The 16745-nt window shown below is 43.9% G+C and overlaps 1 protein-coding gene across 1 annotated transcript in view; it reads right to left on the bottom strand.

Annotated features, from left to right (window-relative positions):
- Window positions 1–941: 941 nt before the first annotated feature.
- The window catches only part of LOC120999368 (oocyte zinc finger protein XlCOF6.1-like), a 40597-nt gene continuing 24793 nt past the window's right edge, over window positions 942–16745 (bottom strand). The window contains exon 4 of the mRNA XM_040430238.1: window positions 942–1106. Within this exon, the coding sequence (XP_040286172.1) occupies window positions 942–1106 (165 nt within the window). The remainder of the gene's footprint in view (window positions 1107–16745) is intronic.

The following is a 16745-nucleotide window of genomic DNA, read 5'->3' as shown; positions in this document are numbered from 1 at the left end:
CACTGTACCACCACCAAAGGCTCATCTGGTGACAACACTGGCTGATGCATAGCTTTCTCCTTTACGTCTCCAACATGAATGGCAGCCATCATTTCTGCTCAGCATGAATCGACTTTCATCAGTGAACAGCATTGAGGCACACTGGTCCCTCGTCCAGCGTAGATGCTCCCTGGTCCATGCAAGACAATGACACCTATGCCTGGTGGTGTAGTCAGCTAGGCAGAACACGCTGATGTAAATGGCTTCGAATGGTCTGACGTGACTCTTGGGTGCCTCTCACCCCCCTTAAAGGGAACCTATTACCAGGATTTTGTGTATCGAGCTGAGGACATGGGTTGCTAGATGGCCGCTAGCACATCTGCAATACCCAGTCCCCATAGCTCTGTGTGCTTTTATTGTGTAAAAAAACAGATTTGATACATATGCAAATTAACCTGAGATGAATCCTGTCAGGGACAGGACTCATCTAAGGTTAATTTGCATATGGAAGAGATCACAGAGCCACTTGTGGAGAACCGGACCATTACTTACCAGTAATAAGAGTGTACGTGAAGAAAATCCCATCCTAAAAAGATTTGAATTTATCGTAACTGCACCAAATATGACCCTTAGTGTCCTCCTTATTCCACAGCCCCAACACTCACATATGCTGACCCTCATCGTTTTTTACACTTACCTCTATGAAGCTGTGTGAGAGCTCATGTGTTGCAGAGCGATCTGTCGGTCATCTCTTTTTCCATGATGTTTACCGTACGGGATAACTATTTTAATAGCAGGGGCGTTCTGATGCCAATGATCTTTATTTTTTTATTGTTTATATTTAATATGGGAGGGATTTGAATTTTGACTTTTTTTTTACACTTATCTGACTTATAGTCTGATCGCCTCTGCCATAGACTGTAACAATTTAACATTGCAGCCTATAGGAGATTCGCTATGCTTCATAGGAACTTTTCTGTGGCCTCGGAGCCTTCTGAAGCCCTGAGATTGCCATAAAGTGGATTCTTGGATCTCGGAACAGGAGAAGCTGAGCTGTTCATGCCCCCGGAGCGCACGCTTCTGGAGAAGGGTGCCTCAGAAGCCGTGGTGGCAACTGACCAGAGCTCCTAAAGGGGCGTAAAATACAGAACGTAAAAATATAAACCTGCAACTAGGGTGGTTACTGGCTTCACCCAAGAAAGCCAAACCTCACCGAACACGCCCCCAAACCGATAAACCATCCCCAGCTCTGTGAAGCCACGTCCCGTCCAATAAAAAAAAAAACACGCCCCCATCACCGCCGGGGGAAAAAACGGGCGGAGGAGAGGGAAGAAGTTTCTGAGGGGAAGGTGAGCTGGGGTCAGCCGGGGGCGCTTCTCTCCCACTCAGTCAGCCACAGGGAGCCATGTCTGCGGCTCTAGTGACTGACTGGAGGTGAGAGACGCCTCAGTCAGTTGCAGCTCACGCTCAGACAACACAGTGCTGCTGTCTGAGCGTGAGCTACTGAAAGGGTGGACATCCGTGTGTCCGTCCAGGCCCTGCGCCAGACAGAGGACAGGGAGCCAGAAAACCGAATGTCTGGCCACCCTAGGCGTGGAAGGGGATGGAGATTCTGCATTCTATTTCTGGGGGGATGATGGTCAGGAAGCTTTCTGACTGAAACGGTGGAGGGGATTAGGAGACTGCATGTGATTATTGGGGTGAAGGGGGTGGCAGGAGGATGGTGAGCCTGAATGTGATTGCTAGGGGATAGGGGAGGCCGGTTACGATGGGAAGCCAGCTTTTTTTTTTAATCAGATATCTTTTTATTAATTTCCTTTCAGGCAGGCAAATAAAATATACATTATGTTCACAGTTACAAGCATAGTTTAAACATAATCAAGTATCACTTTGTCTTTTTTTTTGTCCTTTTTGTTTTAACGTAACAAACTGAAGTGACCATCAAACAATAGTCGACTACAACACCCCAACTACTGATTCCCCCTCCCCCACTACGAGACCATCACAATGACAGTTAGGCCTCATGCACACGACCGTTGTTTTATTCCGTGTCCGTTGCGCCGTTTTTTGTGATTTTCAGCGGACCCATTGATTTGCCATCCGCGTCCGTGATCCGTGGTTCTAGTCCGTCTAAAAAATATAACCTGTCCTATTTTTTTTCCGCAGAAAACGGTTTGCGGACCCATTCAAGTCAATGGGACCGTGAAAAAACGCGGAGGCACATCCGATTGTCGTCCGCGTCCGTTTTATTTCTATCTTTTGCCATGGCAAAACAGTCTGCCAGAACTTGTGCCAATAAAATGAAAAAAATATATATATACAGGAAGTTTAAGGTCACAGGTTATGCTAAGTGCTAGCAATGTAGTTGTACTGTCCTTGCCCTGTGTGTCCCAAAATGATGTAGCTATAAATTCCATGAGGTCAGAATACTGTAAATTTTGTGGCCCAGCTTCATTTTGCATAAGGCCTGTACATGGTTTTTAACCCCTAAGGACTCAGCCCTATTTCACCTTAAGGACTTGGCCATTTTTTGCAAATCTGACCAGTGTCACTTTAAGTGCTGATAACTTTAAAACGCTTTGACTTACCCAGGCCGTTCTGAGATTGTTTTTTCGTCACATATTGTACTTCATGACACTGCTAAAATTGGGTCAAAAAAGTTAATTTTTTTACATAAAAAATACCATATTTACCAAAAATTTTGAAAAATTAGCAAATTTCAAAGTTTCAGTTTCTCTACTTCTGTAATACATAGTAATACCCCCAAAAATTGTGATGACTTTACATTCCCCATATGTCTACTTCATGTTTTTAGCATTTTGGGAATGATATTTTATTTTTTGGGGATGTTACAAGGCTTAGAAGTTTAGAAGCAAATCTTGAAATTTTTCAGAAATTTACAAAAACCCAATTTTTAGGGACCACTACAGGTCTGAAGTCACTTTGCGAGGCTTACATAATAGAAACCGCCCAAAAATGACCCCATTCTATAAACTACACCCCTCAAGGTATTCAAAACTGATTTTACAAACTTCGTTAACCCTTTAGGTGTTGCACAAGAGTTATTGGCAAATGGGGATGAAATTTGCGAATTTAATTTTTTTGACTAATTTTCCATTTTAACCCATTTTTTCCACCAACAAAGCAAGGGTTAACAGCCAAACAAGACTGTATATTTATTGCCCTGACTCTGCCGTTTACAGAAACACCCCATATGTGGCCGTAAACTACTGTACGGGCACACAGTAGGGCGTAGAGGGAAAGGTGCGCCGTATGGTTTTTGGAAGCCAGATTTTGCTGGACTGGTTTTTTGACACCATGTCCCATTTGAAGCCCCTCTGATGCACCCCTAGAGTAGAAACTCCATAAAAGTGACCCCATCTAAGAAACTACACCCCTCAAGGTATTCAAAACTGATTTTACAAACTTTGTTAACCCTTTAGGTGTTGCACAAGATTTAATGGAAAATAGAGATACAATTTCAAAATTTCACTTTTTTGGCAGATTTTCCATTTTAATATTTTTTTTCCAGTTACAAAGCAAGGGTTAACAGCCAAACAAAACTCATTATTTATTGCCCTGATTCTGTAGTTTACAGAAACACCCCATATGTGGTCGTAAACCGCTGTACGGGCACACGGCAGGGCGCAGAAGGAAAGGAATGCCATACGGTTTTTGGAAGGCAGATTTTGCTGGACTGTTTTTTTTGACACCATGTCCCATTTGAAGCCCCCCTGATGCACCCCCAGAGTAGAAACTCCAAAAAAGTGACCCCATTTTAGAAACTACGGGATAGGGTGGCAGTTTTGTTGGTACTAGTTTAGGGTACATATGATTTTTGGTTGCTCTATATTACACTTTTTTGTGCGGCAAGGTAACAAGAAATAGATTTTTTTGTCACGTTTTTTTTTTGTTATTTACAACGTTCGTCTGACAGGTTAGATCATGTGGTAATTTTATAGAGCAGGTTGTCACGGACGCGGCGATACCTAATATGTATACAATTTTTTTTATTTATGTAAGTTTTACACAATGATTTCATTTTTAAAACAAAAAAAATGTTTTAGTGTCTCCATAGTCTAAGAGCCATAGTTTTTTCAGTTTTTGGGCGATTATCTTAAGTAGGGTCTCATTTTTTGCGGGATGAGATGACGGTTTGATTGGCATTTTGGGGTGCACCTGACTTTTTGATCGCTTGCTATTACACTTTTTGTGACGTAAGATGACAAAAAATTGCTTTTTTTACACCGTTTTTAGTTTTAGTTTTTTACGGTGGTCACCTGAGGGGTTAGGTCATGTGATATTTTTATAGAGCCGGTCGATACGGACACGGCGATACCTAATATGTATACTTTTTTTTATTTATTTAAGTTTTACACAATGATTTCATTTTTGAAACAAAAAAAATCATGTTTTAGTGTTTCCATAGTCTGAGAGCCATAGTTTTTTCAGTTTTTGGGCAATTATCTTGGGTAGGGTAGGATTTTTGCGGGATGAGATGACGGTTTGATTGGTACTATTTTGGCGTACATGCGACTTTTTTGATCACTTTTATTACCTTTTTTGGGAAGTAAGGTGGGCAAAATTTCAATTTCCTAATAGTTTTTATTTTTTTATTTTTATGGCGTTCACCGTGCGGGGAAAGTAACATGACCGTTTTATAGATCAGGTCGTTACGGACGCGGCGATACCAAACATGTGTAGGGAATTTTATTTTTTCCATTTTTAATCAGTGATAAATGTGTTTTTTGATTTTTCCTTTTTTTTCACTTTTTTTCACTTTTTTTTTGACCCAGACCCACTTGGTTCTTGAAGATCCAGTGGGTCTGATGTCTGTATAATACAGTACAGTACAATATATATTGTACTGTACTGTATTTTACACTTTGTCTGAACAGATCTATGCCTTTTAGCGCAGATCTGTTCAGCACCATGGACAGCAGGATGCCTGAGACAGCGTCCTGTTGCCATGGGAACCTTCCCCGTCTGCTCAGTACTGGTCAGAACTGCGCAGACGGGGAAGGGTAAGGAGGGGATCTGTCGGGGGGCTGTCTGGGGGCTCTCTCCCTCCCCATCGGGGGGCTGAAAAGGCACTGCAGCCCCTCGATGGGAGAGGGAGGGAGCTCCCTCTTACTGTTAACTTTTTCCATACAGCGGTCTGTACGAACCGCTGTATGGAAAGGGTTAAACGGCTGACATCGCATCACCGATGTCAGCCGTTTATACCAGGGTGCCAGCAATGTGCTGGCACCCTGGTATACCCACTGAACACCAACAAATTTTCAAGGGGAGGCGGGCAGGGGATCGCGATCCATCATTTTTGTGGGGGAGTCACACCAGGCACCACCGCTGATGAGCTGTATGATGAGACGACACGTGCAGAGCGCACATGGCGCTCTGTGGCAATATTTTCACGGTCAAGGAACATAGATGTTTGCAATCAGAGTGTAGCCATTTTCGTATGTTTTGGTTGGTTATATATTTTTCCTACATACCTGCTATCTTACTTTTGTCTGTGTTTAGAATGTGATACCCGTTCTGTACCGTCATTGTCACTTACATAGGTTAAATGTTCTATTACAAACCACAACATGGATTCCTAAAAGTTCCCATATAAAATGCCAAATACATAATCCTATGATAATCGAGTATAATGATGCTCCAACTACGTCCGACCAGCTGATTTTAAACTACTACTCCTACCATGGGCTTGTGTTGCCTGGTACATGTTTTTTCCACAGGAAATGATGTTCTATTAGGTTTACATTACATAAGGATGTTTGGATGGTGGAAGCAGGCCACATACAGACGAGATGGACTGAATATCAGCACTGGTTTTGGTCCTTGAATGAGTAAACCTCCTTTTGGTGCTGGACAGCTCCAAACGCCAAACAGTGTATTCAAAATAGTTTAACATTAGGCCTTTACAGCAAATATCCAAATGTGGTAAAAATAAGTTTTTTTTAAATATTTTTATTTGTAAAAATTCACATTGAAGGTGTTATTTCTTTTTTAAAAACAAATATGTGATGTATGCAGCCTCGCCTCGCCATATATATAGTACACACACAGCTGTTTTAACTTAGTAAAAATTATGTACTTTTGCAATGAAGTAGTCAAATGATGTAATATATTTTTTCTGGTTATTTTCAAATACAGTACTGTGGACAGTCTGGATGACCCAGATGACTCAGAGACGGCGGGAAGTGAGACACCGGCAGTTTTTTCGCCCGCAACAAGTCCTGCCCCAACGCCAGCAGAGGAGCCTGAAGAGCCGTCACTGGGCCAGCCCACCCTTGCAATGGCGAGCCCGGAGAGAGGCCAGCAGCCGCAGCCCAGGCATCGCCGCCATGTCCCTCCCTCTTCCTCTGGGCAAGTGAATCGTGAAATGATTGATGCACGAGTCATAGAATTCCTTGCCCAGAGGAGGAGTGATGGCATGGAGGAGACAATGTTAAGGGGACTAGGACCATTAATGAAGCAGGTCACTCCAGACAAGCACCATGAGTGCATGGCTTCTCTGGCCCTAGTAATTAAAATGTATTCCTCCCCTTACCAGGGAGATATACACTCAAAAATAAATCAATTAAAAAAAGAAATATTAAATGCACCTCATCAGCTGCAAACACACAGCTACCACCAGCATCCAAATCCACCTCAAGGGCCATCTCCCCCCCCCCCCCAACCACCATACCACCATTCCCAAGACCCGACACAACATGTGGGTCATCAAAATTACCCGGCAAGTTTGGCAACTGGGGCCACAGAACAGGCCCATGTACGGCCACGCTCATCATATGGTCCTGGGTCATTTACCCAAGACCTCTTTGAACTTTGAGATCATATGTTTGTAAATGTTTTCATTGCACTTTTTTTTATTATTTGTTTATTATTTATGTATAATTGTCTGGTTTTTGTATTTGTGATCCACATATTTTATGTAAAGTTTGTTTGGAAAAACATTTATAGTTCCACACATCGCCAAAACACATAGACACGCACAATAGCTCACAAATAAACACTTTATTTGGAGGAACAACATCTGTATTTTTTGATAATGTGATCATGAGGTATTAGAAAAATTTTCGGACCATATAATCAAAATACTAAAGATGTTAATGTCAATTAACATTTTGTAGAAAACATCTTTAGTATTTATTTAGATGGAGTTTAAAATATGTGATGTCCAAAAAATCTCAGCCCGCAAGCTCACGTCAAGGGTCCTCATTCTCTTGGGAGTCCCTACACTCAACTACCACAATAAATTTAGATTATCTATCTAGAAAAAAATAAATAAATAACGAGGCCAGAAGATATCAAAAGCTGCCACGAATAGCTTCCCTCTGCCATGGCAAGGACCCCTCTGGGCTGTAAAAGTAGTCTGCATAGAGTTCCCGAACTGCAATGCCTGCAGTCCCAGTTCGTCTATGCAGGGTCCTTTCCAAACCCAAAATTTTCCATGTCAACAGAAGAGGAAGCCTCATTAATCCTGGTGATAAGAACAACACAAGCTTGAATCACCAGGGTAGCATTCTCTGGATCCATTTGTATGGATGACAAAAACACCCTCCACTTGCTAGAGAGTATCCCGAAAGCGCACTCAACATACCGACGGGCACGAGTCAACCGGTAGTTGAAAATACGCCTCCTGACATCCAAACCACGCTTTGGGAAGGGCCGCATAACATGGGGAGTCAATGCAAACCCTTCATCCGCCACGATGACAAATGGAGCCGGCGGACCTACATATCCGGGCAGTCTTCTGGACTCGGGCAGGGCAAGCTGGTTGGCACGAAGCCGCTCACCCATTCTAGAAGCACTAAAGATGCGAGCATCCGCAGTGCTTCCATAGGCCCCGATATCAACCATTATAAACCGGTAGTTAATGTCAGCAACAGCCATCAGCACTACCGAAAAATAGTGTTTATAATTGAAGAATCGGGACCCTGAGTGCGGAGGCTTCTTCACACGGATGTGCTTGCCATCCATTGCCCTGATCCAGTTTGGAAACTGCGCAGAAATATTGAAGCCCTCAGCGATCCGAACCCAATCGTCCGCCTTGGGCTGTGGCATCACCGTCTCTCGGAGTTGCTGCCAGATGACATGGCAAGTGTGACGTACAATCCAAGAGATCGTCGAGGTTCCTAAAAGACTCAAAATGCAGGGATGCAAAAGAGTTCCCAGTTGCAAGGAATCTGTAGGAAAAACAAAAAATTATATCAGTAAGCAGCAAATCAAAGGGAACATACATGATTCGCCTATTATGTTGTATACAAGACATGTTTTTAAACAATCTTTGTCCATTGTCAACAAAAAAATAAAAATGTGATTTTGTGTGTATGAACCAAACACTACCAGCGAATGGGGTGTGGGCAGTACTCCCACAACTAAGTTACAACAACTGTGTTTACGCCATTTCCATGCAGAAGGTTATGGGCGACTTAAGAATGATGTGAACATTATGCATGATGATGACGTTAGCTGAACACAAATTGGAAACCTGCTAAAAAGAAACGACGACCTTTAACCGCCTCCGGACCGCCTAACGCAGGGATGCATTCTGGCGGCGGTCGATTTGTTCCTCCTTCACGCATCGGCACGTCATCTCGTGAGACGCGAGATTTCCTGTAAACGGGCGCACACAGGAGCGCGCGTTCACAGGATCGGGAGGTAAACGAGTGGATCTACAGCCTGCCAGCGGCGATCATTCGCTGGCAGGCTGTAGATGCGATTTTTTAACCCCAAAAAGGTATATTAGACGCTGTTTTGTTAACAACGTCTAATATACCTGCTACCTGGTCCTCTGGTGGTCCCTTTTGCTTGGATTGACCACCAGAGGACACAGGCAGCTCTGTAAGTAGCACCAAACACCACTACACTACACCCCCCCGTCACTTATTAACCCCTGATCACCCCCCTGTCATTGATCACCCCCCTGTAAGGCTCCATTCAGACGTCCGTATGTGTTTCGAGGATCTGCAAAACACATACGGACGTCTGAATGGAGCCTTACAGGGGGGTGATCAATGACAGGGGGGTGATCACCCCATATAGACTCCCTGATCACCCCCCTGTCATTGATCACCCCCCTGTAAGGCTCCATTCAGACGTCCGTATGTGTTTTGTGGATCCGCAAAACACATACGGACGTCTGAATGGAGCCTTACAGGGGGGTGATCACCCCATATAGACTCCCTGATCACCCCCCTGTCATTGATCACCCCCTGTAAGGCTCCATTCAGACGTCCGTATGTGTTTTGCGGATCCACGGATCCGCAAAACACATACGGACATCTGAATGGAGCATAACTGGGGGGTGATCAATGACAGGGGGGTGATCACCCCATATAGACTCCCTGATCACCCCCCTGTCATTGATCACCCCCCTGTAAAGCTCCATTCAGACGTCCGTATGTGTTTTGTGGATCCGCAAAACACATACGGACGTCTGAATGGAGCCTTACAGGGGGGTGATCACCCCATATAGACTCCCTGATCACCCCCCTGTCATTGATCACCCCCCTGTAAGGCTCCATTCAGACGTCCGTATGTGTTTTGCGGATCCGCAAAACACGGACACCGCGGATCCGCAAAACACGGACATCGGCAATGTGCTTTCCGCATTTTGTGGATCCGCACATTGCCAGAACTATATAGAAACTGCCTTTTCTTGTCCGCAAGTGACCCCATTTTGGAAAGAAGACACCCCAAGGTATTCCGTGAGGGGTATGGTGAGTTCATGTAAAATTTTATTTTTTGTCACAAGTTAGTGGAATATGAGACTTTGTAAGAAAAAAATAAATTCATTTTCCGCTAACTTGTGACAAAAAATAAAAACTTCCATGAACTCACTATGCCCATCAGCGAATACCTTAGGGTGTCTACTTTCCGAAATGGGGTCATTTGTGGGGTGTTTCTACTGTCTGGGCATTGTAGAACCTCAGGAAACATGACAGGTGCTCAGAAAGTCAGAGCTGCTTTAAAATGCGGAAATTCACATTTTTGTACCATAGTTTGTAAACGCTATAACTTTTGCGCAAACCAATAAATAAACACTTATTGCATTTTTTTTATCAAAGACATGTAGAACAATAAATTTAGAGAAAAATGTATATAGAAATGTAGTTATATTTGAAAAAATTTACAACAGAAAGTGAAAAATGTCATTTTTTTGCAAAAATTTCGGTCAATTTCGATTAATATCAAAAAAAGTAAAAATGTCAGCAGCAATGAAATACCACCAAATGAAAGCTCTATTAGTGAGAAGAAAAGGAGGTAAAATTCATTTGGTTGGTAAGTTGCATGACCGAGCAATAAACCGTGAAAGTAGTGTAGTGCAGAATTGTAAAAAGTGGTCTGGTCATTAAGGGGGTTTAAGCTAGGTGGTTAATATTGCCATGTTATGTGTCAGGGATTCAAGTAAAAAAAAAAAAGACATAACAATGTTCACAAAACATTATGGGCAAAGAAGTGTTACTTCAGCAAACAGTAGCACATGTCTAACAGCAGCCATTTCCAGAAACATGTTCCTCCTGACAGAAGCAGTGCACATTACAGTTTAAACTATAAACGTTAAATATTGCTTACCTCAACGTGACGATGAGCCTTTCCTCAGGAGAAATGCTGCGCCTCATATTGGTGTCCATGAAGGTAAGGACAGTAAGTAGACAGCAAGCGATCAAATGTAGTCACTGGCATCCGACAAGGAAAAAAACTTCTCAGGATGCAGGCGAAGATCTTAGTAGAGGGTATGAAAGTGTCCTTTCCGATAGCGTTGTGAAACAATCGGATGGACCCAAAATCGCCGCCTTCTACTAGGTTCCTCGTCCAACAAAAGAGTCCCCATCGCCGAGAAACAAGCCAATGCAGTACGACCTCTTCCTCGGAGTCATCCGCCATGGTGAAACAGCAAAGACAAGCAACCAAAAGAACCTCTGTACCCTGTAAAGAATACAGAAAATGGCTACCAAACCAAACTCAGGTGACCTACATATATACCAGTATCCTGGGTGGAGATATTAAAATTCAATTTTTTTCCCCCTTCCTTGTTTTCTGACGGTCCGTAAAAAAAAAAACCGGAAGACACGTGGAAACACAACGGAAGCAAAAACGGACACGGAACCCCATTTTGCGGACCGATAAAAACAACTGTCGTGTGCATGAGGCCTTAGATTGTAGAAAAATCCTTACAAAAAGGATAGAAACTAAATCCCACAAGTGACTCCCTGAGCAAGAAGAACTACAATCCGACAGCTGTTACTCCCCCAGGACAGCGGCACATCCCAGCCCCCAAGCCACACTCCGAGTGACATCTTCTCCAACTTCCAACCTCAGAATCCCACATTACTAGAGATGCATAACTCCCCTAGAAAGCGCCAGCCATGGACTACAAAGACCGGATCTGTCAATCCAGGGTCCCCAGATAACTTTAAATTTCGAGAGATTATTACGCTTAAGGTAGACTCCTCTTTCTAATATAACAACTGTATTCAGTGTAGCTACATGTTTAGTAATAATAGGAGGTGAAGGCTGAATCCATTTAGCTGCCAATGTTTTACGTGCTTAATATAACATCCTATTGATTCCAGTATTTATAGGTGTCTTTATATGCTCAGAATCATAGATACCTAGTAAGCACATCTTCGGGTCAGGAGAGAAATTAGCACAATACACCTTATTAATGAGTTGCATTATTTCTCTACAGTATGTCGCCAATAACTTACAGTTCCATAGCATATGGAACAGTCCAGCTTCTGGCTCATTACATCTCGTACAGTTGGAATTTTCCCTATAACCAATTGTAAATAGGAATATCTGAGTTTTGTACACCCTGTGGATTAAAAACAATTGGGACAACCTGGCAGCTTCACTAAGGGATAGATTTGGGGTAAGCGCCAACGTTTCCTCCCATTGGGTATCAGTAATGGTCCCAATGTCCCTTTTCCATTGTGTCTTAATTTTAAGGGGTGAGGCCTTCAAAAATTCCCCATGTAGCAATCGATATATATTCGAGATAGCACCCCTGGCAGACCAAGCTGCCACAGCAGTTACAAGTGTCTGGTTGGAAACATATTACAGTGGTGATATTTTAGACTGGGCCTCTAAGGCATGTCTTACTTGGAAGTACTTATAAAAAAAAATGAGTAGAGGGTAAGCTAAACTCAGAACACAATTGTTGAAATTGTTTGAGGAGACCCTGAGAATACAATTGTCCAATGCTCCAGATTACTTTCTTTTCCCATAGGGAAAATTCTGTCAGTCAGGAAAGTTCTGGCAAAGCGGGACTGCGCCATATGGGAGATATATCTAAAAGTCCTGAGACCCCTAGAAGTGTTTTGGCTTTATTCCATACTTTCCTCATTAGTTCCAAAGTTGGGGCAGATTTTAATCTTGAGTCCACCTCCCCCTCCATTGCCGCTAAAGGCGGGGAGCGTCGCGACGCCCACTCCACCAGTCTGCCACTTCTTCCTGTCCCTCCAGCCACACTCCATCCCTTAAAATGTTGGAGCTGAGCCGATATAAAATATATTAGAGGATTAGGCAGTGCTAGGCCTTCTGAGTCCTTGTCCCTTTACAGCGTCTCATACCTAATTCTGCTCCTGTTATTCTTCCATAATAAAAAGCTGAAAATTTGTTGTGTCTTATAAAAGTAGTGCATAGGAATCCATATTTGTGAATAATGCAGTATATACAAGAGCTGTGGCATTAGCACCATTTTAAGAAGATTGCCCCTGCCTACCAGAGACAGTGGAAATTTATGCCAGGAGGTAGCTTTAAGCTTGAACCTAGCTAGCAATGGTACTAGATTATCTTGTATGTACTTGTATAACTCCCAAGTACTTAAAGGAAGATACAACCTTTAAATTAGTATGCCTTAGACAGAAACTCTGGTGAAGCGGGGACAGCGGAAGTATCACCGATTTGTTCCAGCTGATAAGCAACCCAGATTGCCTACCAAATTCAGAAATTATGGATATAATAGGGTCAATTGATGAGGCTAGATCACCCACATACAACAACATATCGTCTGCGTACAATGAGATTCGTTCCTCCACCTCACCTCTTCTGAACCCCTGCATGAGTGGCGTGGTTCTTAATAAGCATGCTAGGGGCTCTATAGCCAGGGCAAACAGGAGAGGAGACAGAGGACACCCTTGTCTCTTCCCTCTCTCCAAGGCTATTGCCGGGAACAGTCCTCCATTAACCCGAATTTGTACAGCAATTTCACCCATCCCAAGAACCCTGGGCCAAACCCATCTTAGTCATGACTGCCCACAAGTATTCCCACTCGACGCTGTCAAAAGCTTTGGCAGCATCGAGCGAGAGCACAGCACCGCACCCATGTTCCCCACCCCCTCCCAACTGAAGGTTAAGAAATAGACGCCTGAGATTTAGAGACGTGGATTTGCTAGGCATAAAGCCAGACAGATCTTCATGAATAAGAGTATGAATTACCTTTAACAGTCTGTTAGAAAGGACTTTGGCCAGGATTTTTATATCCACTGTTAACAAAGAGATGGGCCAATAGGAATCTACTTGTGTAGGGTCCTTGCCCGGTTTTGGGATTACTACCACTATCGCCTCCCTCATTGAGCTGGGAAGAGTACCAGCCGGCAGGGCATCGTTAAAGACATTAAGAAGGTGTGGGAGTAAAATTTCCTGATGTTTCTTATAAAATTCCCCTGGCAAGCCATCCCCTTCCCCCAGGCGCCTTCTCGTTAGAGAAGGATTTCAACAATATTTCTAGTTCTTCTAATGAGATTGTCTCATCAAGTAGCTGTCTATGTTCCATGGAAAGGGTAGGCATTGATATGTCTAGTAAGTAGTTGGTTCTATCTATATCCGTAACCGTCATCCTAGATTGATATACATCTATAAAATGTGTAAAATGCCCCTAAAATATCCTCATCTCTCGTAACCAAGTTTCCATGCACATCCCTAATAGAGGTCACACAGGAGGGACCAGCATGTGCCTTGATAATAGTGGCCAGTAAATGGCCTGCGCTTTCCCCCTCTGTAAAGAACTTTTGGGTTCTAAAAAACTGCTTATCCCCAACACTAACTTGTAGATGGTCCTTCAACAATCCTTGGCAGGGGCGGACACAGACAGCAGAGGGCCCCTGTGCAAAGAATGTGTCTGGGGCCCCCCCCCCCCCCCTCCTCTCAAGCCAAATTCTCAACATAACCTATTCCGTCCTAACATTACTTATAGCAATACAAAACATACAGGTTAAGGCTACTTTCACACCTGCAGCACTATGCTCCGGCCACCTGATACAGCAGAGAATGCATGGAATTGGCCGGACACAAATTCTTCTTCCTTCAGCCCCCCCCCCACACTGTGCTACCGCTTTGTGCACATCCTTAATGGTCTTGAAGAGCTCTCCATAGTGTGTCCTGCGGCTCCATGCGGATCAGCCGCTTGTTCAGTATCCATTGCTGGGAGACTTGTGGATGGCGCCGAGGTGCGGGTGAACTTTTCCAGCCGCGCAACCACCTCAGACATTTTAGCTGCGTGCGCGGCGCCATGTTGCTTAAGCGGCTTACCACAGTCCTTCACCTCCTTCTCCTTAGCTTTCTGGCGCGTCATAGGGCCGTCAAAGGGTGCTAGACAGCGGGAGAATGGGGTCCACACACGCTGCCTCAAAGGTGTTCGGCGATGTAGTGGGCAAACAGAGAATTTTCAGGATATTTGGACAGGAGCTCCACAGCGTGCGTCTGCCTACATGCCCGGTCAGGCCACGTCCCCCCGGGAAGCCAGCTTTCCGACTACTTTGGAGAAATGGTGGGGGGGAAGGGTCTTAGCATAAAAATGATTGCCGGGGGGGGGGGGGGTTGAATCTAAATGTAAATACTCTGTGTGTGTTTGGGTGAGATCTGGATGTGATTGGTGCATGGGGTGAGCTCTGATTATTATTGTAGGGGCAACCAGTATATAGGGCAGCAGTGAATGGCGGACAGTGGTGGGGAAGGGTGGCCTTCAGTCAGTTAAAATTAGTGAGGGCTGCTCTCCCCCACCATCAGTAAGTGTATGGTTGGTGGGGGTCCCCCATATACTGCTCCCATAGTCGGATTCAGAGGAGCAGTGACATGCTTTACTATCCATATATTTGCGGAAGGCAATTTTTCTACAAAGTCGAAAACCTCTTTAAACCGTGCAAGTCAGGCGGCGTAGGTGAGAATGTTTGGGATGTAGCTGGTAAATACCTGGTTTATGTGTTATGACTTTCCTGTCCGGCCCGGCACACTGAGCGCTTCAGATCCCCTGCTCTAGGGCATCCTCCTTCCACACATTTCTTACAAACCTTCTTTTCATTCTCTTCCAAAAACTGTACAAGATATCCTTTTTACTCCAGCGAGCTGACTATTGGGTAGACTCAATAATACAGGGAGCACAATAGCTGGAGAAGTGAAGAAGATTGTTTTCATCCGTATTTTTTTACAAACAAGGTGATTTCACATTTATCTCCACTTTGTATTAGCCTTACGATAGAGACGCTGTATACCACTCTAGAGTAAACTTCATATTTACATGACACTGATTCAGAAAGTCAATCAATTGAATCAGTTGCTCAATGCCGCTCCACGCCAGGAACACGTTGTCCACATATTTGAGCCACAAAACAACACGGCTCACAGATGTGGCTGAAACTACATACAATTGTTCAATCATATGTAAAAGATATTTGCAAAGCTTGGTGCTGCAGAGGACCCCATGGGGGTCCCTCACAGCTGCAAGTAATATTCATCACCAAAATGAAAATCATTTTCACTCAAGATGGATTCCAAAAATGTGATTATATCGTTTCTCAATGATAAATCCTCACTCCAACTTCTCTCCATCTGCAATGATGCCTTCATTCTGTGGAATACACAGGTAGAGACTCCTCCCGTCTAAAGTACAAAGGCCATTTAAACAATCTGGGGGTCATTTATCAAACTGGCGTAAAGTAAAACTGCCCATAGCAACCAATCAGATTCCACCTTTCATTTTTGACAGCTCCTTTGGAAAATAAGGGGAGGAATCTGATTGGTTGCTATGGGCAACTAAGCCAGTTTTACTTTACACCAGTTTAATAAATGACCTCCTTTATCTTTATACCAAAAAATCATTAGTATTTTAAGACATTGTGGGATATTCTTCACGATGCGCTGCAAAAATGAATCCAAATATATTACTAAAGGCTGTAATAGTGAACCCACCCCGGAGACAATAGGTCTTTGAGACCAAATGGCCTTAAAGGGGTATTCCAGTTACTCAAAATTTTTGTCCTACGCATTCTACCCATCACTTCCTCTCATCTCATGATTTTCAACTTCATACTCATTACCAGTACCTTTTTTCAGGACCCACTCTGCAGTGTAGCTCAATATACTGCCCCAAAAGCTGGCCCTCTATGGTGGCCATCAACAGCTACCATCTTCTATCCTCCTCCTTCAGGAGCAGGGGGCTTAGGAGGTGAGGTGCGGGCCACAGTAGTTGAATTCAGGAGAGCATGTGCCGTTGTTGGCAGGGTACATAAGTACCTGATTCTCACAGCGTTAATTATTGCTCATTTTGTACCCGGTCAGCGGCAGTGGGGAGGACTTGGGTGGCCACCTGGGGCATCGCCCACTGGGACATTTCCCTGTAGGGTCTATGGCCAATCCGCCCCTGATCATGGCCGCCGCACTTGTACTATGTGATTGAATTTACTTGCTGAAAACTACAATTTCCATAATCCACTGTTTCCTTGGTGCGCGTGTGGATTGTAGCTCCCCCATTG

The sequence above is a fragment of the Bufo bufo genome, chromosome 4, assembly GCF_905171765.1.
Source record: "Bufo bufo chromosome 4, aBufBuf1.1, whole genome shotgun sequence".
NCBI lineage: Eukaryota > Metazoa > Chordata > Amphibia > Anura > Bufonidae > Bufo > Bufo bufo.
This window is presented reverse-complemented; position numbering and strand designations above follow the sequence as displayed.